This window comes from Mustela putorius, unplaced genomic scaffold (genome assembly GCF_011764305.1).
Source record: "Mustela putorius furo isolate JIRA1106 unplaced genomic scaffold, ASM1176430v1.1 tig00001059_pilon_pilon_pilon, whole genome shotgun sequence".
NCBI classification, from domain to species: Eukaryota; Metazoa; Chordata; class Mammalia; order Carnivora; family Mustelidae; genus Mustela; species Mustela putorius.
In genome coordinates this window covers 2,932,843-2,959,916 of record NW_025421553.1, presented here as the reverse complement: position 1 = coordinate 2,959,916, position 27,074 = coordinate 2,932,843, and the positions used below count along the sequence as shown (strand labels likewise).

Sequence of the window (27,074 nt, the reverse complement as noted above, 5' to 3'; positions counted from 1 at the left end):
AATGCTGAGTCCTTAGTGCTGAGACCAGGACTAACAGCCAAGGTGACATTACAATCAAATACAGGGCCTGGGGGACTCCAACAAAAGAAACGCCCGTGGTTGCCTCCCCAAGCCACATCAACTATATATTTATAATTGAGATGAATAAGATGGAAAACCAGCTTGTTCTAAATATGAATCATGGTTTACCAGGATTCCTATGGATAGAAACTTGGGCCTAGTGTCGAAGGGCACTATTATTGTGTCACATTTTTCCTTTATGTAGGCGCCTCCCAGACTTTTCAGTCTGAACTGCCATGCCTACTTACTAAGCTGTGGTGAAGTCATATACGGATACCAGAGGCCCAGTATCACTAGGCCTTCGCATTCCCATTGCTCATGAGGAGTCTGGGCAGATGCAGCCCATTCCTCTCTCGTGCTCCTGAGGCACCAAGATGGTGGCTGTGGAAGGGTGGCTGAGGCCTCGTCCAGCATGCTCAGGATAGATGACTCACTCAGGCCCTGAACTCCCTTCCCCGTTATTGGCGCCATGAATCGCTAACTTCTGAATTAATATACTAGAGGCCTCAGCGCTCAAATGAAACTTCCAAGTTAATCCTACAACTTGCGAGTACTACGATAAAATGATATGGTTCAATCTAGGAGTCTGAGATTTTAACGAAATTATCATTTTTGCTAAAAAGCCAGCAAGCGACCTTGACTCCCAGCAAAAATTTACAGGGCTCCTACCTCTCCTGGGTGGTCCTGGTATAGTATGGTTTTCTTAGAAACACTCATTCCTAACAGGTATTGAACAAAACCACACTTCAAAAGAAGGAGATCTGACCGTTTGCCTCGCAGGCTCTCACAGAGCCAGCCAGGAGGCGGGGGGTGTATACCTTGATGGCCAAGTCACAGTGTTCACTGGCCGTGGTGAGCTGCTCGATGTGTCTGTCCACCTCGGCCACAGAGAGGCTGCAGCTGCTCTTCTTCCTGCAGCAGACGACATTCTCCAGCCCCGTCAGCACCCTCTGCAGCTCGGAGTTCAGGTCACTGCAATTATCTGGGAGTGAAGGTGGACATGGTGAGGTCAGCAAGCAGCCAGGCAATGTACACGCTCCGTTTCACTGTGAGGAACCCAGTCGGGTAAAATGGGATGGCGATGAAGCTGGATGTTCTACACTGTAATGCGATGAGGCCTCATGTCACAGGCTGCTGGCCCACTTCTGAGGTTGAGAGCCAAGATAAAGCCTTTAGTAAGGAGTTCCAGACCATGGTCATTTTCCAGCCAGCCATGTCACACTAAATGCTCTGGTCTTTCTCTGGAAGGGAGCTCTGTCTCAAGTTCTTTGGTAAGAACAAGGAAGGGTCTCACAAGAGGCTGCTGGGACTTCAGAAGCCTTCTGGTCAACCTTCCTCCCTAGCCATTCAGACAAGTATGACTCCAGAAAGAGTTTCAGCAAAGATCTCAGAACTTTACTCAACAAAACAAAAAGGCCCAGAGTAAGCAGAGACACTAAGCATTCAAAATGAATAAATAAATAAATAACTGTAAGAGACAGTCCTTGCCTTCAGTGAGAATCTAATGAGGACCTTTTCCTGATATGACCAACCAATGTACTCTACCATTGCAATTTAAACCACTTTTTCCTCAGGGCAAAAGCAAACTCTTGTATTGAAGTTCATACTGTTCTCCTTGTGAAGGTCTTGTAAGTCATTCTAATGACATGATTCTGAATTTAAAATCTGGTTTACTTTTTTTTTTTTTTTAAGAGAGAGAAAGAACAGTGGGGGTATGGCAGGACAGGGGGAGAGAGAGAATCCTAAGCAGGCTCCATGGCTCGGGGCTTGATCTCACATCCCTGAGATCATGACCTGAGCCAAAATTAAGAGTTGGATGCTTAACTAACTGAGCCACCCAGGTGAAAACTCTTGGTTACTTTTAATTTCTGGACATCTAGGCCTGGTCTGGGAAGAAAAATTAATTATAATCTTAGTATGAGCTACAAATATTTTAGAAGATAATTCTGCTGGGGGAAAAAAATTCCCCTTAAAGTCCAACACAAGTAACTTTCTATTTTGGGTTATAGAAAGACAGGTGTTAAACAACCTCTCCAAGGGCATTCCTCCCCTACACCCAGTGTGATTCCTATGGGAAAGAAGCTCAACGTCTTCAAGTTCTCATCTTCTCTCCTCCTCCCTTCTCATCCTAGCTTCCATGCACTGGAACAGGCCATTGCTTTTGGTGCTTACCGTTGGAAGACACCAAGAAGCTCAGTATTATAGTTACGGTACATGAGAATCTTTTGGTCAACCTTATTTGACTGCTTGGATCTCTAAGCTACCTGAATCTAAAGAGAAGACAGCCTGAGGCTTTCAGAGCAACCAATGGACCCAATATTCCGCTTCCTTTTCACACCTGTTCCTTCCCATCTCTGTGAATGGCACCACCATCCACTCAGTTACTCAGGTTACCTGTCAGGCAAGCTTCATCTCCTTTTGTCTCACATACTAAACCCAATTCACCTTGAGAGTGCCACCTCCAAAACTTATCCCCAAAGGGACCTCTTCTTACCATCTCCACGGAGAGCACCACACACAGTTCAGGCTACCATCACTTCTTTGCTAAACCACCCAAACAACCACCAACCTCCACTCCCCACACTGCAGCCAAAGTGAACCTCTCAAGGACATAAGTCCAATGTTACTCCCCTAGCCCACGCCACTTAATGGCTTCCCACTGTCATGCAGCTCAATTCCAAACTCCTCACCAGAGTCTGTAAGACTCTGCATGATCAAGACTGATGATGTTCTCAATCCAGGTTGCACTGTGGAATTTTCTGCAGAGCTTTTATAAATTACCCATGTCCGGGCCCCACCCCAGACCAATTAAATCATAGTCTCTGGGGGGTGGGGCTTGACACTGGGGAAATTTTTAAAGACCTTCAGATCACTCTCATATGCAGCCAGGGTGAGAACCACAGACCCTGACCTTCTCATCTGCCTGCCTCCCCCTCACTCGCTCTGCTCACACTTGTGCCCTTCTCTCCATCCCGGGAGCAGGTCAATCCCCTGCCTGCTTCAGGGCCTCCTTCTCCTTTGCTGTTTCCTCTGACAGATTTCCACCCAAGTCTCCGCTTACTCAGCTCTCAGTCAGATGGGACCTCCTCGCCACGCTCTTCCCTTTCGAAGCCATGGTTCCGCCCTTCTCCCTGCTCAGTCCCTACTCCATTATTCTATCTTCTTTGTGACAGTTACCACCATCTGATCTGACTTATGCGTTCATTATCTCTTCTCCACTGAAATGTGCGCTCCGTGAAGAAACTTTAATCTTCCTCACCACTGTATCTCCACCACAGAAGAGTGTAGGCAATCAAGAATTATTTTCAAGTGAGCAAATATGAACCTCACATCAGGTATTGAAGAGATAGACTGGAAACCCAGACGGCTAGCAGCAGTGGGTTTTACATCAACCATATGCTTTTTGTCTTCATCACAGACCATGCTCTGAGCTGCTAACCACTGGGGGACAGTCCTCATTGCAGAAGGCCCTCTGGAGAAGGGGTACAGGTGCCCACCATCATCTCAAGGTAAGCAGGTCCAGCATGTGCCACTGGAACTCTCTCTGGTCTTGGATTTGATGATTAATTCTAAGTAATAATCAGAGAAATTTCTCCAAATGATCATTTACCTTGAGCTGTAGGGTCCCTGGTCCACGGAGCTGGAGTTCACATACACTCCTGATTTATTTGCACTATTAAGTGCTTCTGAGCAGGATGAAGAAGAAAGATGGCTCTATTCAGCCGTTCCATCTGGAGTTCCCTAGTACAGCTCCACCTGCTACAGTGATCACACCAGACATGTCTGCTCCGGGCCCTTCTGGCAGGACCTGAGAGGTGGAAGCAGGCTGCATGCCGATGATGTTGGGCTCTCGGGAACAGGGGGAAGGTGTACAAATCTGGCCAGGACTTCTTTCTCATTGCTTAACCAGACAGTTGCTGAGTCCTGGCCTCAGGCTAGCAGCAGGGTACAAAAATAAGTAAGAGACTCTCCTCAACCCTGAGAGTCCCACAGATGGATGAGGAAATGCCACAGTCTCTTCTCTCAGCTGTTCACTAGCATCCTGGTGAAAGGGACCACAGAGAATCTGGTGCTGGGATAGGATGGGGAATCGGGAGATGAGGAGGGTGTGTTAATTAACATCCAGGTTGAAAACAGCTGAGCTTCTTCCCTTTGAACCAAAGAGGGCCGTTAGTGTTTTCTGTGGTCTTAGGAAGCCAAAATTCCAAGGCACAAGCTGGATGATGAACTCCACACAATCCCGCCTGTTATCCACTGAGTTCTGCGCTGTGGTTTGACACAAGTCCCACTAGTGATTGGGTGATGTGTGGCTGTCTTTCTGTCATTCTTCAGTTTAGGGGGACAAGTTGGCTAGGCTGGCAGGAGCAGCTGTCCTGGGTCCCCCAAGTGCCTCCCCCCCGCCCCCGGCACCAATCACTCACCACCGTTCGCCCCGAGCATCAGTGCTGCTCCAGGCAGGGTGGAAGTAGCTTTCAGGGTCTGTGGCAAGTTCCTCTAGATATCAAGTCAGAATAAATTCTCAATCCCTCCTCCCGACCTACAATGCTCTGCCTGGTCTGGCCCCTGCTACAGATGAGCGTGACAACACCACAGGCTGAGGCAAGCGGGAGTCTCTACAAGAAAGATTAAGGGACCTCTTGTTAAACCAAGGGACCAGAGGAGCAGGATAAACCCAGACAGGGACCAGGTATTCCAGTGCACAAGGTGCCTCATTTACAAATCAAAGCCACAACGAGATACTACCTCAAAGCCATTAGGACGGCTACTATTTACAACAACAACGGCAACACAAAATAAGGTGTTGGTAAGGATATAGAGAGAAGGGGCGCCTGGGTGGCTCAGTGGGTTAAGCCTCTGCCTTCGGCTCAGGTCATGGATCCGGGGTCCTGGGATCGGGGCCCCGCATCGGGCTCTCTCTGCTCAGCAGGGAGTCTGCTTCCTCCTCTCTCTGCCTGTCTCTCCGCCTACTTGTGATCTCTGTCTGTCAAATAGATACATAAAATCTTAAAAAAAAAAAAAAAAAAGGATACACAGAGAAAATGAGCGTCCTTGTGCCCTATTGGTGGGAATATAAAATGGTGCAATTGCTGTGAAAAACTCTATGGCCGTTTCTCAAAAGTTAAAAATAGAACTATCCTATCCTCCAGCAATCTCATTTCTCAATCCAATTTCAAAAGAGTTGGAAGTGGGGCTCAAACAGATATTTGCACACCCATGTTCGCAGCAACCTTACACACAATAGTCAAAGGCCGAAGCAGCCAGAGTATCCACCAGCCAACGAACGGAAAAACAAAATGTGGCCCAGAAACACAAGGGAAGGCCGCCCAGCCTTCGAGAGGAAGGAAAGGTGGGCCCGTGCTACAACATGGATGAACCCTGAGGACATTATACTGGAAATAAGTCAGTTCCAAAAGGACAGATGTTACATGACTCCCCTGAAATGATGAGGGGGCTAGAGCAGAGCTCACCGGGGGCTGAGGGAATGGGGCAATTGCTTACAGACCCACGGTTTCTGTTTGGGAGGAGAGAGTCCTGGAAATGGATGGTGGTGAGGGTCGCACAGCTCTGAGTGCACTCCGAGTGCACCGAACCCCACACTTGTCGTGAGGGGGACGCGCAGGCTGAACTACAAGGAGCACCTAAGGCGATGCCGTGCCTTGTTTATTCCAGAAAGGGGACGGCTTGGCCCCACATGCCGACGACCAAGAGGAGGCCCTTCATATAGGGTACACATGCTTTTAACAGAGGTTATTTTTATCTTTCCAAAGAAGAATTTGAAGTGGGCTGTAGCAAACACCCGCACGTAAGGGGGAAACAGAGTGACCGGACCCAGGGAAAGGCCAAGGATGCCGATGGAGGCTCACACAGCTGCTGGGGCTGACTCTTCCACTTAGCCCTGAGCTTCCTGGCAGCCAGAGCGAAAATGAAACCCCTCCTGTCAGAGAGGAGAAAGCATGCCGGTTTCCCCAGACAGACAGTGGGTTTTCAGCGACAGATGCTGAAAGAATTGAAAGCATTTGGGACTTCATATATGGTGTAAAGCAATGTGGTTACCAAGCTCCTCAGACCCAGTTTCAAAGAGAGGCAGATTTCATATGGCTTCTTCTTATGCTAATCTTTAATTAAAATTAAGCAGCGGTCGGGGTGCCTGGGTGGCTCAGTGTTGGTTAAGCCTCTGCCTTCAGCTCAGGTCATGATCCCAGGGTCCTGGGATCGAGCCCCACGTCAGGCTCTCTGCTCAGCGGGGAGCCTGCTTCCCCCCCTCTCTCTGCCTGCTTCTCTGCCTACTTGTGTGATGTATCCCTCTCTGTGTCAAATAAATAAATAAAATCTTAAAAAAAAAAAAAAAAAGCAGTGGGCCATGAAAGTACAAGGTGAAGGGATTTCTGGGAAGAGTAAGTTCACACACTCTCGAAACTGTGCCTTCCAGTGGTCTAATTTGCTGTAAAAATGAGAGAGAGGACACAGATGAATAAATGGAACGAGCACCTCCCGTTGACCAGAGGAGGCCACGCAGCCACCTGCAGCCCAGGAGGATGCTTGTCGTTTGGACGGCAGACGTGGACGTCTGGCACGGCCTTTTTGGGTTTTGGTTTTTTCTGAAGCAGTTTTGAATTAATCGTCGGCATTTGGAAGTCATTAGAATTTATGGCTCTTCTTGTCGAGTCAGGTCTGGCAATACCGGGCCTGGCTCCTCACATGACCATCTGTGGAGCGGCCGGCAGCTGGCCCCTTGGGACTTGGATGGCCATGGCGCCCCTCCACTTCCCTCTCCACCGCTCGCTACCCCGGTCCATCGGCCACCCTGCCTCGGCTCTCAGTTCAGAGCTGAAGACATGACAGCTCGGGTTAATTGTTCTGACAGACCCCGGAGGCTTAGGTTTTTATGTTGCTGTTTGAGGGAAGACCCCAGTACTAGGGAAACCCGGGAGAAGGGTCAGAGGGCGTTCATGGCTATGAAAATCAAGCCTAACCAGTGTTCTTGCTTCGTTCAACAGATACACTAGAGTTTTCTTCTATCTCCCTCAGGATCAACTCAGCCTACCTGAGCTCCATTCAAGAAACTATGTCACAGTTGGTTCATTTGGAATTAGGTGTCAGAGGCTGCCTGTTCTTTGTTTTTTTGAACCCCCTGTAAAAACCCTAACCCCAATAAAACTTTAGACACTAGAAACACTCCCCTGATTTAACTAATTCTGAGCTATGTACCTACCTGTACCAGAATGGATCTACTCCTATAATTGACATATCAACCCTACCAAGCCCAGCCCTGGGGACAAATGACTATTTATTAGTTCTTGTGTTCCCAGATGCTCACAACAGTGGGCATGGGATCGTGCTCAGTAAAGACTACCTGAGTTGAACATGTAAAAGAAAGGAAAGACTTTCTGTACATCAACTTTATAAGAAGCTGGGTTTTGTTAGTCTTCTCACAGCTAAAGAATCCTCAAATCCAAGACCTGTCTTGGGGCAGACTGTGGCTTGTTCAGAAGGCAGAAAGCTTTCTGTTGGTTGGATCCCGGAGGGGGATATGTCCGCTCAAGCTGGAGCTGCCAGGCACAGTGAACCTGAGCCAGTCTGAGAAACAGAAGCAGTGGCAGGCTTGCTGAGCACATACTCCAAAGGCCTTCCCTGTGCGGTGCAGCAGCTCAGGGCAAAACCGCAACCCCCACGGCCTTCCAAGGGCCAGCACACATCCCCCCCACCTCTGTTCTGATGGGCACACATCGTGCACCTTGTAAGACAGGTCGAAGAGAGGAAAGAGCTACAGATTCTTTCAGTGGCAATGTAGGCGTTCTGCTAAGAGGCCAGCAGAGATGTCCTGGGGACCTAACATCCCGGCCCCCGTTGTGGCTCCAGGGCTGACACGAGGACGGCTGTGGCTTTCCAGCATAAGCAGTTTCCTCCAGGTAGCACGCAGCAAGAAGGAAGCCAGAGCAGAATCACGCAACACAGAAAACGAAAAGCCAGGAGGAGCCTGAAAGGTCTGTGAGAAAGAAATGAGGCCGTATCCATGCAGGCTGCACCCCGTGTAGCAGGCCCAGGGCCTGTGTCTCCTGAAGGCAAGAGGACGCAGAGGAATGGTGCTGTTACAGCTTGAACACACTGCAACATTGCCACTGACGGTCAAATGGCCATGGCGAACTTCCTGGGGCGACCCCGTCGTGAGGGCGTCTCACCGCCCCTGTGAATTCTTGTGGAAAATGCTCACCTCAAATCTAATACCAAGGAGACAACCAGACCATCCAGACTGAGGACGTTCTGCGGCACCACAAACCTGGCCTCTTCAGAAATGTCAATGTCACGAAGGATAAGAAAGGTGGGGGGAACCTGTTCTAGATGAAAGGAGTTTAAAGAGTCGTGGTAACTAAATATAATGTGTGAGCCTTGCCTGGATCCTGGATTAAACAAAAGCAACAAAAGGCATGAATGGTACATTTGGGGGAAATTTGAATACAGACTATATATAATGTTCCATCTGGGTTAAAATTCTCGGGTATGATAAAAGCGCTGTGGTTAAAAAAGAGACGCTCCCCGTTCTTAAGAGGTTTTGCTGATCTATTTAGGATGAAGCATCATGAGGTCTGCAACTTACTTTCAAATAGCTCCGGAGAAATTATTTCCGTGTGAGGGCAAAATCAAATGTGTTGTCACGTTAATGACCGGTCAGTCTAGGCAAAGGGTTCACCGGGGTTCCTTCTACCATTTATGTAAGTTTGAAGTTTTTCAAAATAAAAAGTTGAGGGGGAAATAAACACCTTATCGTTCAAGGTCAGAAGGTCTGACAGAACACGGGGGGCACTGAGTCTGGATGTGACATGGGGACCCCCAGGGATGACCCAGTTCTCAGTGCAGCCATGGGACCCGCAATGCTCTCCTGAGAAAGGGTCACTGCCATACCCAAATCACCTCCCCAAGGTCACAGGCACGGGTGAGGGTGGGAGCCACCAGCCACCACCCTGGTTGGGTCCTAACTTCACCAGGAGGGATAGGTTTCTTTTTCCCCAAGAAAATGAAGCTGTATTTCAGGACTTCTATGTCAGCCATTCGAAGCTGTATTTCAGGACTTCTATGTCAGCCATTTGAAGCTGTATTTTCAGGACTTCTACGTCAGCCACATCTTAAAAGCCTGCATTTGCTTTCATTTTTGCTATTGTCACTTTGCTTTTCCACAACATCACCTCTGACGGCTGTCCCCCAGGCTCACTAACCTCTGGTCCAAAGGGCCCGTCTTCTGTGCCTGGTCTCCCATCTCAGCCCGAGGGCCCTATTCAGACAGGCCTTGCCTCAAGCCCTCCAGAGTGAACAGTGACAAGTGCAGAGTAGGCGGTAAGTATTGGTCCCAGACTCTGAGGCTCTTACTGTGGCAGGGATGGAAGAATTTCCAAAACTTCCTGAAGAATGGGGTCGATGGGCCTTTGACAGCCAAATGTGGTCGACATAATCCTTTCCCCCAGAACAAAGGTTGGGGTTGTAGGAACACTCTTGAGATCCCATACTTTGTTCCCATTACAGATGAAAAATAGGCTTTCACGGACTGGTCTTGGAAGCAAACACTTCTTTATAATGCTGGCTTTAAGGAATAACATGTCATGAGTTTCAGATAACCAAAAAACCCATCTAACCTGAAGGGACTTGGCGTTTAGAAAATCAAGACTACTTGTATTATAAAAAGGAGTTCCTGAATCCCAACATTTATAGAACACATTTTTTTTTTAAGATTTTATTTATTTGACAGACAGAGATCGCAAGTAGGCAGAGAGGCAGGCAGAGAGAGAGAGAGAGAGATGGGGGGAAGCAGGTTCCCTGCTGAGCAGAGAGCCCGATGTGAGGCTCGATCCCAGGACCCCAGGCTCATGACCTAAGCTGAAGCCAGAGAGGCTTAACGCACTGAGCCACCCAGGTGCCCCTATAGGAACGCATTTTGAACAAATGTGATGGATCAATCCCTTGCCATTTGCATCTTATACCCCCAGTGTCTTTGAGGGGCTGAAAAAAATCACTGTGTACAATTTGAGGGAAATATTCCAAAATAACATAAACTAATGGGGGGTAGCGACCTTTCCTGCCTTCAAGCTTGATTACTCTAAGGAAGGTTCCAGAATAAGTTAGATGGACTCCTTAGTCACTCTGCCTTGGTGATGTTCTCAGACAGGTCTTGTCTGACCAGGCTCAGTCACCTCAAAGAGTCCTCCGGTGAATCCATGTGCAAACCTTTGAATCTCCTCTGGGCTTGGTTCTCAGGGATGCCCAACACTGTGAACCTCTTGGGAGAAATTAAGCTGCCCAATTAAAGTAAGAAGGGGAAAACAGGCAACAAAGGGCTCAGCCTAGTCTATCCACTACTCAAGGTGCCATTTTCAGCTCCATCTAATCTTTCCAACCTATGGACTATTTCCTCAAAGTTCCAGAATTAGGTTAAAAATAATCTGATTGTTTTAAAAAAATTTTTTGCTGGAGAGTAACTGGCTGCCTAGTCCCCTCGCTCCTAACAAAATGCAAATCTTCTCCAGACAGGCTCCTTTTGCCTTTGTAACCGCTTCTCTCACAACCCTGCAGAAATCGTTTCTGGAGGAGGGAGGGCTGCCTTTCCCTGCCCGATCCCCCTTCTCCTTACTGGGAGTGGTTGTTTGACACTTTGGAACATTTTTCCTGAAGCCATTAAGCCTCATCCGCCATGAAGCCAGGAAAATCTGGCTTTAACGTTAAACATATCGCAAAGTCACTGCCGTGCCAAAGAGTCAGGTCTCATGTGTAAACTCTTCCTTGGTTGTCCTCCAAAAACAACTCATAAGGAGGAAATCTCAATCTCAGTGATCCCACCAGCAAACAAGGTATCATATGCTTCCTTTCATCCCTAAGGGGATAATAGCTGAGCATTGCCAGATTCCAGAAAAATAAGAATTTCTCACCTAAAACGAGAGGAGAGCTCAAAATAAGGAACAGAACCCAACACAGGCTGTGCCAAGGTCCTTCAGACCGAGGATTTTGCTCTGTGAGCAACTGCTCTGGATGAGCTCTGCCATGCCACTAACACAGCAGAGAAGCAGTCGGCCAGGGAACAACCGCACACGCACGCGCATGCAGGCCGTGATGAGCCCGTGCACACACATCTGTGCTCTGCTCTATGGCAACCCCCAGAGTCACTTGGCCTCAAAGCGTTGTTTTCTAAGACGGAGGGCTGCAAGATCTCGATTAGCAACAAACACTCTGCTATAAAGCTAGGCACTGCTGCTCCCTGACTTCCCCCGTGAGCACTGGAGACCTCCAAGGACTGCAGGGAGGGGGCCACTAACCCGAGGCACGTTTCGCTGTTTAGGCAGCGGCGCTTAAGAGTGAAGCAATCCGCAGAGCCGCAGGCGCCGGCAACAGCAGCGACTGATTAGCTGTGTGGCCTGGGACAAGTGACTCACCCTCTCTGATCCCTGTGAGCCCAATTTTACAGAGGAGGAGCGTCCTCTCAAATGTTGGAGGAGCAGAGAGGCATCCTCTCAAATGTTGAGGATTACACACCCAGAGGCATGTAAACGCTCGACACTAAGTGAGGGAATCGTGTTACCCCTTAGAGCCAGCCTCTCTGAGCTAGAGCTCTTTGCCAAACTGAGAGAAGAGAAGTCCCAAGCTACGATTCCCATCTTGTCTTTGTCTATTTAATTCCCTTTATTTTCCAAACTGTGTGGCCAGGTTTGAACAGAGCTACTGTCTGAACAGTTTAAGATGCCTTGTGACACTGCCGGGACCTTCCTCCTGCCAGGGACTGGTCAGGGAAATCAAAGCACTTTCTAAATTGCTGATTTTCATCCTGGGCCCAAGGACAGGAGCCAGGAGCCAGCTTACCGCAGGCGCAGAAGGGCTCTGACGGGTGGGGCTTGAAAACAAAAGAAAAGTGCTTTCTGATGAAGGGGCTAGATGGCATAACTCCTGCAATCTAGAATGAAGATCTGCAAACACACCGCAGCAAACTCTGCCTATCAAATCCAGCTCAAGAAAACCATCGGGCTGCTAATGCAGGTTTGCAAATATAGCAACCATAATGAAATGCTGCTTTTTAATGATTTCCTATAATGGTGTTTATATATGGAAGCTTTTTTCCCTATCGAAGCAGTTTAACTGGAAAATGGCAGGAGTATGGAGAGGCAGACGTCCGGTCCCGATGAACACACCTGGGGAATGCACCCTGCGGCAGCCTTTCTGCGCCCCGCCTCCCCTGGGGACTGGCAGGTGCAGGCCCTCTGCCTCCCGAGCTCTCCTCCTGCCCCTGCTCTTCACCTGTCTCACTCCTGCCTGTCCCCTCAGCTTCTGCTAGATGCGACCTCAGGGATGTCTTCCCCAAGGCTCCTGCCCCCTGGGGTGTGGCTAGTAGCTGCTGTCTACCTCCTGCCATGGGCCTCACGTCACTGTGGGTCATTTTCCCTTGCTGGTATGCACCTCCAGAGAACCGTGAGCTCCAAGCCGGTGTTCGCTGCTCCCCGGTATCTGGGTGCCTCCCCTGCGTGGGCGCTGTTGGAACTGGCAGCCAGGACAGCTGACGTCCCTGCCCTGGTGGTGCCGGCTTTCTAGAATCTCGCGTGAGAGACTGGTAACAACTCGCAATACACGGTCAAAGAATGGCACGTACAGCACATCACCAGGGAGCGCTAAGTGCTGTGAGAAGTGAACCCAGAAAGGGAGGAGAGAGTGCCTGGCAGTGAGGGTGAGGGAAGGCCAGCGTGCTCCACGCAGGCCTGAAGGAAGCGGAGGGTCGGTTCAGGGAAGGAGCACTGGTCAGGTGTGAGGGGCCGCATGGAGGAACAGCTGGTCAGGTGTGAGGGGCCGCCATGGAGGCCAGCGTGGCCAGAGCTGGGAGAGAAATGGGGATGGGGAGGATGTGGCCTAAGGTGGGGGGACACCCAGTTCTGTGAGGGCCTACAGTCCAGGGCCAGGAGTCAGGGCATCATTCTCGGTGTGAGAGATGGGAGCGTGCGATGACAGTGATCTGAGGGTAGATCCTGTGTCTCACACCCCGGGTCCCTCACCCAGCATCCAGCGAGTTGTTGAATAAACGAATCAAGGCCGCCTCTGTGGGCAGAGAACACACACGCAGACATGGGGCAGATGGGATCCCCTCCCTGCAGGAGCTCAGTCTCGTTGGCAGAGACGCTCCCCCTGGCTATAGTGAACGTGTATTTATAACGGGAAGAAGGATGGAAAGGAAGGATGGGAGATTCATCATTTGGGAAAATGAAGCCAGCTCCCAGCCCAGACAGGCAGACACCAGCTCCTGGGGAGACAGCCTGAGCTACTGGGCGCTCTGTCAGAAGCTCCGAGAAGCCCCATAGGGAAGATGCCCGGCCCAATGAAGTAGGTTCATCCTCTACTTCCCAACCTTACTTGATTGATAAACTTTATTGGACTGTGGGGCACTTATTTCATAAAATGTGAGTTCAGAGGCATGAATGGAGGGACTGGCGTAGACGTATCTCTCTGCTTGAGGGGGAGCTCCTTGGCTGTCTGCACCTGTCCCACCCCCGAGGCTGGAAGGCAGAGCCCAGAAGCCTGGGAACACTAGGGTTAGAGACTGTGGGGTTGGTATATAGCAGCACGTGGGAGTTGGGCCCACAGCTGGGATGGTCCTCTCGAAGCCCAAGAGAGGGGTTCAGGTGAGTTCAGAGAGGCAGTTTCAGCCTGAAGCCTAGAGCCTGAGGACCTAGGAGAGGCCTCCACTTCTTACTCCATTCCTGTTGGGATCACATCAGTATCAATATACAGTTCTCCATGACCTTGTTGGCCTCAGTGCCCATCCCTCCTGCTGACCCCTTCCTTTCCAGAGCTTTCTCTGGCCCACTGACTTCCCAGGCATGGCTCTCTTCCCTTCCTCCTATAGCTCTGGCTGGCCGACTGCTTGAAGGACTTGCTGACTGCTTCACTCGTCCATCCCAGCTAATACCTCTGAACACACGCTATGTGCCAGGCCCACTGACGGGCTCTGGAGATCTGCTAGTAGATAAACATACTTCTGCCCAGTGGAGTTTAGGAGGAGAGTCAGTCGAGCAAAGGGCTAGAAATACATCATTTAAAATTCCAGTGCAATAGAAGAAGGAGACAAAAGGGGTAATGCCAGAGTGAACACAGGAAGCAGCAGACTGATGCCCATGAGATGTTTTCAGAGCGGGTGCATTTAAACTGAGACTAAAATGATCGTTGGGAGCATCCCTGCCAGGAGCTCTGCTGGGTCTCCTCCTTGGCCGATTGCCCCAGTTCTCCACATTCCTCACTCGACCACAGCTTTCCACCGTTTTAGCAACTGCACATAACCCAGTGTCTCCTCACTGCTTTTCTTCAGCCTAGACCTCTCCTCTTGGCTTCTCATGGATACCTGCTGCCTTTGGAAGCATCTCCCCCCAGACACCTCGAGATACCTCAAACTTACGCCCAAATGAAACACAGGCGCTCCACCCTGCACTCCCACTTCCTTCAAGTACAACAAGACAAAACTCAAAGCAAAACCACCTGGCTCTTTTCGCTGAGCTCCCATGTTGGTGCTCGGCGGTGCTGTCCGCCAACTCTGTCATCTAGACACTGAGAGAACATCTCCACATGCACACTTCCTTTTCCCCTCTTTCTCTAATCCTCCAGCAGATCTTGCCAACTTTAAATCTTTCTAGAGCTTAACTACCATCGCCCTGAACCTAGCAATAATCATGTCCACTGAGACTTTCGCAATGGTTTCCTAGCTGGCCTCCCCCATTCATTTTTGATACACTGATTCTCTATCACAGAATGTTTGATTCAAAATGCAAACCTGACCATCGCATCCCCTTCCCCTACTACTCAAATCTTTCAGTGGTTTCTTGTGCATCTTTGATTAAAGTCAAACTCTCTAACATGCTCTACGAGACCTTGCATGCTCTGGCTCCCGCCTACCTCTCCAGCCTGCATCTCACACCTCTGGGCCCTCCACAATCTCTTTCCATCTCCTTGAATGCATCCACTCCTCCCACTCTCCCCTGAATGCATCTCCTCCTTTAACAGGTTAATTCCTATTTACCCTCCAGCTCTCAGCTCAAATGTCACTTCTAGAAGCTCTTCTAGAATTTTAAACTGAATTAAATTCCTTTGATAAATTCGCAGCTCAAATGTCACTTCTAGAAGCTCTTCTAGAATCTTAAACTGAATTAAATTCCTTTGATAAATTCATGGTACTATGCTCCTTAATGTTATAGCACTTTCAAAATTAATATAAATGTGTATTATATTTCAAGTCTCTCTCCCCAACAAAAGTTTAGAGTCTAAGAAATTTACACTATGTTTATTCCCCCTTCTCCTAGTCCTTCTATCTTCCCTACATGTGAACATTTCCTAAGATATGGTGCTCCTCCCTCTCTAACTCCACACCCTTTTGACCACAGAGATCTCCTTACCTCAGAACTTCAAAGCCTTTATCCCCAACCCTAATCTCTCCAAAGATCCGGTTAAGCATCTCCAAGTAGACCTGTGATTTTGCAACATTTTGTGGGTTGACTGCAGGGCACAGCAGAAACATTTCATTTGGCAACTTTCTACATATACACATAACTCAACAATTAAGTCTTATGAAGTAATACTGTCATTTCATTTTTTTCCTATTTGATTTCACCTAAAAAATATTTTTTATTTAATCTCAAGACCGACTAACACATCATGACCTGCAGTTTAAAATACACCAAACCAAGTATTCCCAGATGGACATTTCTCTACAACCTCAAACACAATATATTTATTTCCCAACTCATTTCTCAACTGAACATCCTTACTAAGACTATGATCGTTCTCTTAGTCACTCAGGATCAACAGGTTAGAGTCATTTTGGATTCCTTCTGAGCCAACAGTTGTTAAAACCAATTGGTTCTTCCACCACAATGTGTTGCCACCCACCCCATCCTTCCCACTCCTGCCCTCGTAGCTCATATTTTACTGGAACTCGGAACACTACAATAGCCTTTTCAGATGGTTCCCCATCTCCAGAATGTTCAAATAGAGGTGATCTATGTCTGAATCACAAACATCAGGATGGAAAGTTCATTCACCCCTTTAGTTCCGACACAGTAGCATGTAAGGGACTCAAATAGGTATGCTTCCATCTACTCACCAAACTCCTTGACTAATTAAATTTTATTTCAGGCTGCCTCCTATTTCTAAAATTCCCATTACAATCCAGAAACCAAACTCTGGCTTCATGCAGTGGCAGGCAGACTCACCCATGTCAGCAGTGACCATGGTGGATTGGTTTTCAGGGATGGAGACAGAGGTCTGGTCTTGGTCCATGCTTCGAGAATCTTCATTGACCTCATGTTGACTCTGGCTGAGTTCTGATCGCAGTTCCGAGTACTCATCTTCCTCCCTGAGGAAAAAGGAGAGTCAGCCACCATTGGCAGAGACAGAAGACAAATTCCTAGAGAACGTGACTTCTAAAGACAAGAAAGGTACTCAGAGAGAAAGCAGACAGATCTACTCCCCCTGCCCACCCTCCTCAGCCATATGGGCTAGGACTCTTTCCAGGCCAAACATTCAGTCATCTCTACGGTCTGCATGTGAAACTGAAAGGTTGCTCCTGTGGCCCCATACCTACACATATGATGAACAAGATCCATCTAACAGCCTAGTAGAAATTTTTTTGCTTTTAAGATTTCTGCAAGAAATTAGTTTCCTTCACCTCCTCTAATTTCTCAGATGTGAGAAAGAACCCAAGCCCTGAAAACTGGTGTGAGTACTGAGGCTAGAGTGAGCAAAGTAAACAGGAGCCCGGAGCACTGGAATGTCACATCCCATCACCTGGAGGGTTCCCGCTGGTGGGTGTTCTCCTTGGAAGAGGATATAAGAAGGTGTTGGGGCTGGAGCTACCAGAAAACCAGCACCTCACCTGTGCACATCAACCTGGATACTTTGAGGGGTAAATGCCATACTTACTTTCCCTAAAGCAAGTCCATGGAGTTAGGGGATAGGAAAAAAGGATGGGCGGAGGAGAAAAATGGACACAGCGAATGAATGGACGCCACTCAGTGGTCTGTTTCCGTCAGTCAGCACTTGAAACAAGAAGTCAACACCTAAATGCTGCCATGTTGTAATGGCACACACATACCCCTGCCCCTTCTCAGGCCTTCACAATCCTTCAACATTTGGTCCCTGAATTAGCTATGGGCATGTGAAGGGAGCTTACCATTATAGTATGTCTTTCAAGGCGCATGCATACCTCTTCCTCACACCACTGCCATCACTACACACACACACCGGACACAGACATGGAGAGGGCAAAAGTCAGTCCTGGTATGAAGCATTGATTTTGCAAGTGAACCAGAGCAGAAAATCGTCAGGGGATTTAATTGAGCCTGAGAAGCCCATGGATGTCTGAGAAGAAAGCCAGGAAGAGAAGTCCTCTTGGCTTGGCATTTGCTTGACGTTGTGGACACCAGCAGGGACGAGAGTCTATAGCCTTGGGTTTGGGGTAGACCAAGATGGTAATGGGTGACAAATGGAACTTGGGGAAGAGGCAACCGCCATTTTAAGCTGGGGACACACATCTATAAACTAGACAATGGGAAGAACTCTCCAGAGTTCTTCTCTCGAGAAATTTACATCATCTCAGGGAAGGAACTCCGCTGAGCCCCTGCTTTATAAGGGGTTTTTAATAAAAGCCATCCAGAAATCTGGGGAGGCTTTTAACAGATATTAGGCCCCCAGACATGCAAAATATGAATTAGAATGGGAGTGGTGAAGGCAAAAAATAGAGGTTAATGTTCTCTGACTATGTTAATTATGAGACACCTGCAAAGCTAACAATAATTAGGTTTAGGAATGAAAACAATTAAAAAGTACCTTAAGAGTAGCCTTTTCCGTCTAGAGGGTAATTGTGCCCTGATACATCAGCTCTCTTTTCCATCAGCACTTACAAAATCTGATTTTAGTTAACGGGTGGTTTTGTGTATGATGAATAAATTACCTTTGTTGCATGGCCAATGTAATCAGCTTCAGCTTGGCTGAGATGGTTTTACAGCCAAGAAAGCCAGATAAATGCTGCTGTATCTTTGTATAAATGGCATTTGCAAATTCACTCATAGCCACCTTAAACCTTTCCGGCTCAGCAGGTTCCAAAACACATAGGGCCTGCCAGATCTCGTGTTTTGTAAGGAATTACTTCCAGGGATTACCAGGATGAACTGTATGTAGCAGTGAATAGGGAAGGGCTTGGAGAGGAGATTGTCGGTTGCAGGGGCCATTCCTCACTGTGGTCAGAGCACGGTCTGAGGGACAATCACACTACCCTAGAAATGTCATCTGAGGCCAAAGACTTTCAGGGTCATGAAATGCAAATTAAGGACCTGTGGTCAATGTATTCGAGCACCAAAATAAGAACAGGAAAGCAAACACCAGGTAGGTGCAGTCTTCTAAGAGTCAAATGTGTTCACAACTCATTCGAGCCCAAGAAGCTGTGTGTGGACACAGGTGGAGCATCTGGGTTGCAGGTGAGGAGTAGCCAGGAAAGACTTCTGGGATGGAGCAGCACTCCAGAGAAGTCCCAGGCAAGTAGACTTTAGATAGATCATGAGGGTGGAAGGGCAAAAGCAAAGGCTCAGAGGAGCCTCCAAATGTGAATGAGAACAGGAATGGAGAGGAGTAAGTGGTCAATACCTCTGAAACCCCATGGGGTGCCCAACGGAAACCTTGAGGATGGAGAGGCGCTCAGGCCCTCTGATCAGAAGGATAGCATTGAAGGAGGCAAATCATTGGAGTTAGGAGAAACAAAAATAAAATGACAAAGTCTAGAGGCACCTGGGTGGCTCTAGACTTTGGGTGGGTTAAAGCCTCTGCCTTCAGCTTGGGTCATGATCCCAGAGTCCTGAGATTGAGCCCGGAGCATCAGGCTCTCTGTTCAGCAGGGAGCCTGCTTCCCCTTCTCTCTCTGCCTGCCTCTCTCCCTACTTATGATCTCTCTGTCAAATAAATAAATAAAATCTTTTTTAAAAAATGACAAAGTCTAGAAATTCAGGGGAAGAAGTATTGCCAAGCTCTCATATGGAATCAGAGAAAATAAGCAGGGTTAAGTGCTGAAGGCCTGTGTTCTTGACCCCAAAGGGAAGGGCTGAGCTGAGCACACAGAATTCCTGGCTAAGATGCCTCCTTGTGGTAATCATAGTACTAAAGTACAAAACAACTCATGCATACCAAGTATATGGTAATAAAAGGCAGAAAGAAACAACCTTGCGAGATCAGGCAGCATTCTGTACCATGAAGGAGGAGGTAGAAAAATGGTTCAATGGAACCCAAATATTAAAATATGTGCAACCCTTTTGTTTCTCCCACTGACTCTGGTTAAAAAATTCATAGAGTTGCATATCCTTATCATCTCCTGAACATCAATAGTGGCATCATTCCTAAAAAGAGGTTGGGATCTGGGACTGAGAGAGAACAAAAGCCAATTCTCCTAGGGCCTTTTTTTGTTTGTTTGTTTTTAAAGATTTTATTTATTTGATAGACAGAGGGATAGACAGAGATCACAAGCAGGCAGAGAAGAAGGCAGAGAGAAAGGGGGAAGCAGGCTCCCCGCCAAGCAGAGAGCCTGATGTGAGGCTCGATCCCAGGACCCTGAGACCATCACCTGAGCCGAAGACAGAAGCCACCCAAGCACCCTCACAGGGCCTTTTGTAAGCAGGACGATGAGAGCGTGGGCTTTTCTCCCTACTGTGTTATCCGGGAGCTCCGGTTTACCCAGAGCAATGGAACAAGAAGCCAGAAAGCCTCTACCAGTCCCAGCAGTTTTACAAAAGCAAGAACTTGAGGTGTGTTTTCCAGGCTGCTCTGTGCAGCAGGAGTCACCTGGCAGGTGAAGATGTCTAGCTAACATCACAGCATCGGCATCTCAAAGTGACTTCATCGCCTGCTTCTTTCTGTTGTGTATACGGTAACTCTCGGCAAATGGTAATTTTTTTCTTTGGGGGAAAAAGGATCTCCCCAAAGAATACCAGCTGCTAATGCTGGAGATGAGAAGGAAGAAAAGATGAAAAGATCCAAGAAGTGATCATTTAAAGCCAAAAATAACAACAACAGCAACAAAAAACCCAAAAGCTTGATCGAGTGATAAATGTTGGTAATTACATACTATTGTGGCAGTTTCATAATTATGGAATTACAAAGTGCTCAGGTGTTTCTCTTTGGAAGATAAAGAATCATCTCACAGGATTCTGAATGTACCTTATTTCATTCACCTAGAAGCGTCTGTGAAGTGCTTCCAAGTGGCTCTTAGAGTGGCAATGGTGCGTACTTGCTATGAGCTTAAACAAAAGAAAAGTGCTCCCAAGGACGCAAGCATCAGACTGTACCCACCACCTATGTAACTAGCAGTGACTGACCAGCAGAGATCTTAGGGTTCATCAAAGCTGGGATCAGTACTCTTTTTTTTGCATGTAAGATTATCTGTTTATTTGATAGAGAGAGAGCACACAAGCAGGGGTAGCAGCAGGCAGAGGGAAAGAGGGAAGCAAGCTCTCCGCCAAGCATGGAGCCCATCGCAGGGCTCCATCCCAGTACCCTGGGATCATGACCTGAGCCAAAGGCAGAGGCTTAACGACTGAGCCACCCAGGTGTCCCAATTTACAAGTAAGACAACTGAAGCTTCAAGAGGCTAGTGATTTACCCAAGAGCTAGCAACTAGTGAGCAGTACAGCCTCTTTCCTAAATTTAGGACCATGAATCAACAGTCAAATATGGTGATCTAAGGAGAAGGTTTGGTGGTGGTTGTTGATGACAATTTTTTAAAGATTCCTTCTCATAACTGGCCAGGGGTGAAATGATCTTATCTGAAAAGGGAAGTACTTCCAGACCTAAAGCTAAAGTACTACAGAATCAGTGATATTTGCTACAAATATTATTTCCTCAGCAATCCCCATGTCTCTTCTGTTTTGGCGTGGACATTCATGCCTTGTCACTGGATTGACTGGTGAACAAGATCCAGATGGACGTCTGCCTTGGCACCTGTCAGTCAACTACGTCCAGCTAACCCCGCCGACCTGACCTGCTGGGGGTTTTGCTTCCTGATAAGTAAAGGCAGATGTGTCCTGACATGCCATCATTGTTTTAAAGAACAAAGTTTTTTTTAGATACAATGAGGAACTGTATTCTTTCCAATTCTCTTAGAGGCTCTAAAGCAGGAAATCGGTGTTAAGTCTCAATTCTTCCTGCAATTACACCTCTTTTTCCATCTAGCGCAGAGGAAGATGGACTCATCTATGAATCTTCTGGTAAATAACGGGGCAAATGGAAAGGTCAGGCTCATGGGGCAGGTATGAGATTTTAGAGACTGGATTATGTCGGAGTAAATGGGACTTTGCATATTATCTTTGTTGCCAAAGGAGCATTTTGCAGACAGAGCAGCAGAAGGGTGAAGGGCCAGAGTAGAAGGAGGTAACTCTGAGGGAAGAAGTCAGTGAGGCAGGGCTGCAGCCGTTCGAGGTAAAGGGAAGGGGAGAGCCCAGGGTAGGAGCCAAGGCTGAAGGTGAATCTCAGCAACAGAAGAAAAGATACAGGGTCCTAGAAGTTCAAGAAAAATACACTAGGAAGGAAGATTTGGAAGCAAATCCTCTAGAAAAGGACCCAAAATAAGAAAAGGTCGCTGGATTTTTCAGTTAGGAAGTCACTAGTGATTGTCAAAAAAGCCTCTTCGCTCAGGCTGCTGTAATAAGACACTGTAGACAAGCTAGCTCAAGCAACAGGATTTTATTTTCTCTCAATTCTAGACTTTGGTCTGACGTCCCAAATCAGGTGGCTGCACGGTCAGTTTCTGGTAAGGGCTTTCTTCCTGGCTTACCGACGGCTGCCCTGTCACCGTGTCCTCACGCAGCAGGGAGTGAGCGTGCCCTCGAGCAAGCCCTCTGGTGTCTCTTCTCAGAAGGGTGCCCACTACACCCACCATGGGGTCCCCCATCCTCATGACCTCAACGGGACAGAGTTAGCTCCCAAAGGCCCCAGCTCCAAATGCTGTCCTATTCAGGGGTAGGGCTTCCACATATGAATTTTTGAATTTGGAGACACAATTCGGTCCTTAGCAAAAGGAGTGTCAGCAAACCGCTGCACTCAGAAGCCAGACAGCTGTGGGCTAACAACCAAGCAATGAAGCAGAAACAGGACTATTCATGACAGCCAGCAGTGAAACGGTAGTGTTAGGAGAGTAGCTTGGCAAAGAAAATAATCTCCTCAGGGGGCGCCCGGGTAGCTCAGTCCGTTAAGCATCTTTCTTCAGCTCAGGTCATGATCCCAGGGTCCTGGGGTTGAGTCCTGCATCAGGCTCTCTGCTCAGCAGGAAGCCTATTTCTCCCTCTGCCTCTGCCCTTTCCCCCACCCCACTCATACTCTCTCTTTCTAATAAATAAATAAAGTCTTTAAAAAAAGGAAAGACTCCTTGGGAAACAAAAGTGGTCATGTTTAATTTGTTTAGAAATCCACCCCCCCATTCCAAAGTGAGCTACTGACGTATTTTTCCATTTCCCCCATCCCATTATATAATCTCCCCAAGTCAGATGAACATTAAAAGAAGCCACTCATACCATGTAGTTACGTTAAAAAGCCTGCATTACAAAACATTGTCTGCTATGTGATCCAATTTATTTAAAATATTCATGAATAAAATTTTTTAGGAGGCCATATATACACAATGTTCAGTGTTTATTCCCAGGAGATGGGATTTAGGATGCATTAGGTAGGGCTCAGTCAGGAACATAAACTACACTGGATATTTCAAGTAGAAGAGATTCAATTTAGGCAGTTCCAGGCTTGCGTGACTGTTGGAAGGACCAGAGAAGTGTGGGTACAGGCAACTGGGACCTGGGACATTTGCCATCAGAGGTGTGGACCCCTCAAAGGTCAGCAAACTGCCACTCCTTCACACCTGCCCACAGCTCCTGGCTCTAAGGTACAGAACCTCATGCCCACAAAAGTCTCTATGTCCGCTGCCACCATCATGGCCTGAGGAACAACGGCTCCCACCTGCCTTCTGCTTTCCAAACCCATTCAAAGGCACCTCACCGGCAGAACCAAAATCTCTCCAAAACCCAGCTATTTAGGCAATCTGGGAAGGAGTCCCACGGGTCCAGCCCTCTCTGATTCTGGGGAGAGCAGAAAGAAGGGGTGGAAATGGTACCAGATGTTAGATGACATGTCATAGGCCACGCTCTTTGGCTACTCAACAACCACATACAACCTCTCACACACACTGAAATTTCCAAATGGCAACAGCCATGACCCTAAGCTTCTGTAACCATCCTTCATTCAAATGGGAGGGGACTCACCTTCTCACCAAAGGGGGAGACCCCAAGTCCCATCAGTTATTGTCTCCAACGTCAGGCACCCACTGCTCTTCTAGCTCAGTGGCAAATCCTCCTAGATGCCAGCTAACCTGATCCATAGATAAGTTTCACCAAAACCAGATCGCCTTGTGTAACAGGAGAAATTAAGAAGAGGGGAAAAAAAAAAGAAATTGCATATATACGCAAATAAGCACCAAAATAAGCATAGGCTAGCCATCTTTTCTACAACTGGCCCTAAGGCTATGGTTGGTGTTGCTAACTTTCTTCTTTCACTCGGAAGTCCCTATTTCTTTTGTGTTTGGCCAGCATCTTAGTTGGTTAGAGTTCTTCGCCGAGTGAAATAATTAGCAATCTTTATTCCTGAGGGACCTGGCCATGAGTGTATACATCTGGCACCGCCTACCTGGGATGAGATTGCTTACAGAGTCTCCAAGCAAAGTAAGACTAGCTTTATCAGACAGGGAGGGGGAGTGCTTCTGCAGGATGGGGGTTTGTAGGCTCTAGGTATTTCGATTCATAGAAACCTACCCGGGTGTCTAGATTCAAATTCTCACCATTTCTTCTTTTCCTATCAATGCTTCATCTTCATCTAAGAGATCTGATGTGGCTGGGATTTCAACGTACATTGGAGTTCAGCCCCCTGCAGTGTCTGATTCTTGGCTGCCTTAGCCCTGTGGCTACAGGATATGAGAGAGTGTGTTCTAGGGTGGCCACAGAAGGTCCCCATTCTGATTGCAACTTGAGATGAAAGTTTACAACTATGAGATTATTTTTTACTTAAGCAATGTAGTGTTGCTTACATATGGATAGATCATAGCAGCTTACATACACTATTCCCATACTAATGATTTTTCAGCACTTCCAATAAATTCCTAACTCGGGCCCAAGCCAAAGTGACAAGAAACTGTCAGGACCAGCATTGTGCCTGACTAGTGTGACTCTCCACTTTCTACATCCTGGATCTTCGAGGGCCTTTGGGAGTTCCTCCGAGGTACCTGGCTCCTGCTTCACTAAGTCTAGCAAGCATCTCAGGACCTGAGGGCAAACCAGTTTCCTGGAATGCAGGGGGCAGGAGACACCCCTTAGCTGAGGAGCTCAGGGGACCAGAAAAGCCCTGTCCTCCTGGCCCCCATGTCTGCGTGGCCTGCAGGAATTCCCTTCAAGGAGGGGCAGCTCATTTACATAATGAAAACTGGCAGAATTTAATGTGACATCTGCACAGACACAATCTCACTTTAAATAAGAGGCACCAATAAATGTTTACAGTCAAGAAGCTCACTATATTTTAACATGAAGCTGTTTGGCCATTATACTTAATTTAAACATCCCGAAATTGAGTTTTCCAGGTGATGTGTGATGCTTTTTTTCACAACTCACTTAGTCCATTTGCCCTCACCTTCTCAAGTGTTGCAAAGCGCAACATGTTTTAGTGGAAATTACAAATTTGCCAATGTACTCTGTCAGCCTCCTTTAAATCTGCCATAATCATTTCTTTGGTCTGAAAATTCTCCTCTGCTCATGCGTTTCTAACCCACAATCACTCTGAAGACCGGGATACAATTTAAAGGCCTTGAGGTTCTAAATTGGAATATGGGATTTCTTGTGTGGCTCCAGTCAGTGCAAAGTTTTCCATGATTTTACCCGGAAAAACCAGAGGCCCATCAGTACCCTCATCAGATAGCCCTGTCATTACTCTCTCAGACTTGGAACAAAACCACCCGAAGCTTCTTCTAACTCGGGACTTCTGGAGGGAGAGTTTAAAGTAATGGTCTCTACAACTGCCCTGATTGCGGCTTGGACAGACATTCAGTGGGCAAATCCCTCTTTCTTCATAAAGATGGAGGACAACCATTTGCTTTCTTCAGGGCTGTTCTCTGAGGACAGGCAGGGAGATGAAAGTTCTCGTCCTTGGCTAAGTAGCTCATAGCGAACCCCCTCCTCTGCACAGCAGGGCAGACACACCCATTCAGAACTGCATGCAGGAGCCTTAGGGGTTAAGTGATTGCTAAGGAAGGCAGGACCCCCAGGAGTCACTTTCATGGAAAGAATATTAAGTAAAAGCAGAGAGACCGTGGGTTCTAACTCCACCTCTATCCTCTAACTAGAACTTCAAAGTAATCCCTTAATATAATTTTTAAGATTTTATTTATTTATTTGATAGGCAGAGATCACAAGTAGGCAGAGAGAGAGGAAGGGAAGCAGGACCTGAGCCAAAGGCAGAGGCTTTGACCACTCAGCCACCCAGGTGCCCCAAATCCCTTAATATTTTTAAGCCCCAGACTTCGTGCCAGTAAAATGATGTATCCAGTCTTGTTCCCCACCCGAGCTTGCAAGAGGCCACATCCATGTTGGTAAATCAACTTCAAGTGAGCTCAAGATGTTACATTATCTAGAAGCAGACATACTCCTTAGTCCTAAGCCACACTGATAGATCTCTCAAAATTCCCAAGGGAGGCACACAGTTTGCACATCGAGTAGATTCAAGAGGTGACAGGGATACTGGGAGGGAGATGGAGGGGCGTCCTTCAGAACTCGCTAAAAAATCATTTCACCCACTTGCAATTCCACACTCTTATCGGTAAATGGAGGATTACAACTCCCACCCTGGCTGCCTTCCAGGGGAGCCCTCATGATGATTCCAAAAGAGAACCGAATAGTGGAGGGGAAAGGGCATGGTTAACAAGGTGAAGAGACAGGAGTAGATATCAACTGTAAAAGTCTTAGCCGCAAATAAAACATCATCATTACCCATCGGGACCACTTCAGCTCCAAGAGCCAGCTTGGAGCCCAGAGGGGCAGAGAGAAAGCCGCATCTGGGAGCTCACTACCTGATGGTGGTGCCTTGCAAACGGTCTATCTTCTTATTGAGCTCAGCAATGATGCTGTGGAGTTCCGTGATGCGCTCCTCGTACCGAAGCGTCGTCCTCTCCTGGACGTCCTCATGTTCTCTCATGAGGTGGGACTGCTCACACTGGGATCAAGAGAACAGCAGAAGTGCCAATGAGTGGATGCGCCAATGGGGGAGTGATGCTAAATTTTATGGTCTCGAACCACCACAACCTCAACGTTGAGCATGCTCCAAATAAACACAGACCCGCCCATTGGCCCGGAATCCCAGAAGCCACAACAGCAGCTGAATTTTAGAAGGCATCTCCTGCTTGCCCCACCCCCTTGGCTCCCACCCCTGTGGACAAAAAGCCTTCGCCTTTGTAGCATTCATTCTGTCTTTGGGAGAAAGCCTGTCTGCCATTACTCACAATCTCTGTGGCATTATCCAAGTCTCTTTCATTTCCCTCACCAAGAAGAAGGCAAGTGTCCGAGCCGGAGCCATCAGTTACCTTCTTTTGGGAATGTGAATCTTGAATGAATGGACTTAAGATTGCCTGGAGTAAGCTCACTTGACTGAGGGGCCTGAAAAGACTGTCCTTTCGTTCCTGACATCTATATCCCAGAGCTTTCCCGCCATGTTTCCCGCTGTTTAGTTCTCTTTGTACCAATGCATTCCTTTTTTTTGGTTTTTGTTTTGTTTTGTTTTTAAATATTTCATTTATTTATTTGAGAGAGAGACAGTGAGAGAGAGCATGAGCGAGGAGAAGGTCAGAGAGAGAAGCAGACTCCCCATGGAGCTGGGAGCCTGATGCGGGACTCAATCCCGGGAATCCAGGATCATGACCTGAGCCGAAGGCAGTCGTCCAACCAACT

At 47.7% G+C, this 27,074-nt stretch overlaps 1 protein-coding gene across 4 annotated transcripts in view; it reads right to left on the bottom strand.

Moving 5' to 3' along the window:
* The window catches only part of MCC (MCC regulator of WNT signaling pathway), a 433,071-nt gene that overhangs the window by 70,230 nt on the left and 335,767 nt on the right, over nucleotides 1-27,074 (bottom strand). For all 4 annotated transcript variants that reach the window (XM_045087128.1, XM_045087129.1, XM_045087131.1 and 1 more), the window contains 3 exons: nucleotides 26,201-26,343; nucleotides 16,278-16,420; nucleotides 879-1,042 (listed from right to left, as the gene is read on the bottom strand). In XM_045087128.1, coding sequence (XP_044943063.1) covers nucleotides 879-1,042; nucleotides 16,278-16,420; nucleotides 26,201-26,343 — 450 coding nt within the window. The remainder of the gene's footprint in view (nucleotides 1-878; nucleotides 1,043-16,277; nucleotides 16,421-26,200; nucleotides 26,344-27,074) is intronic.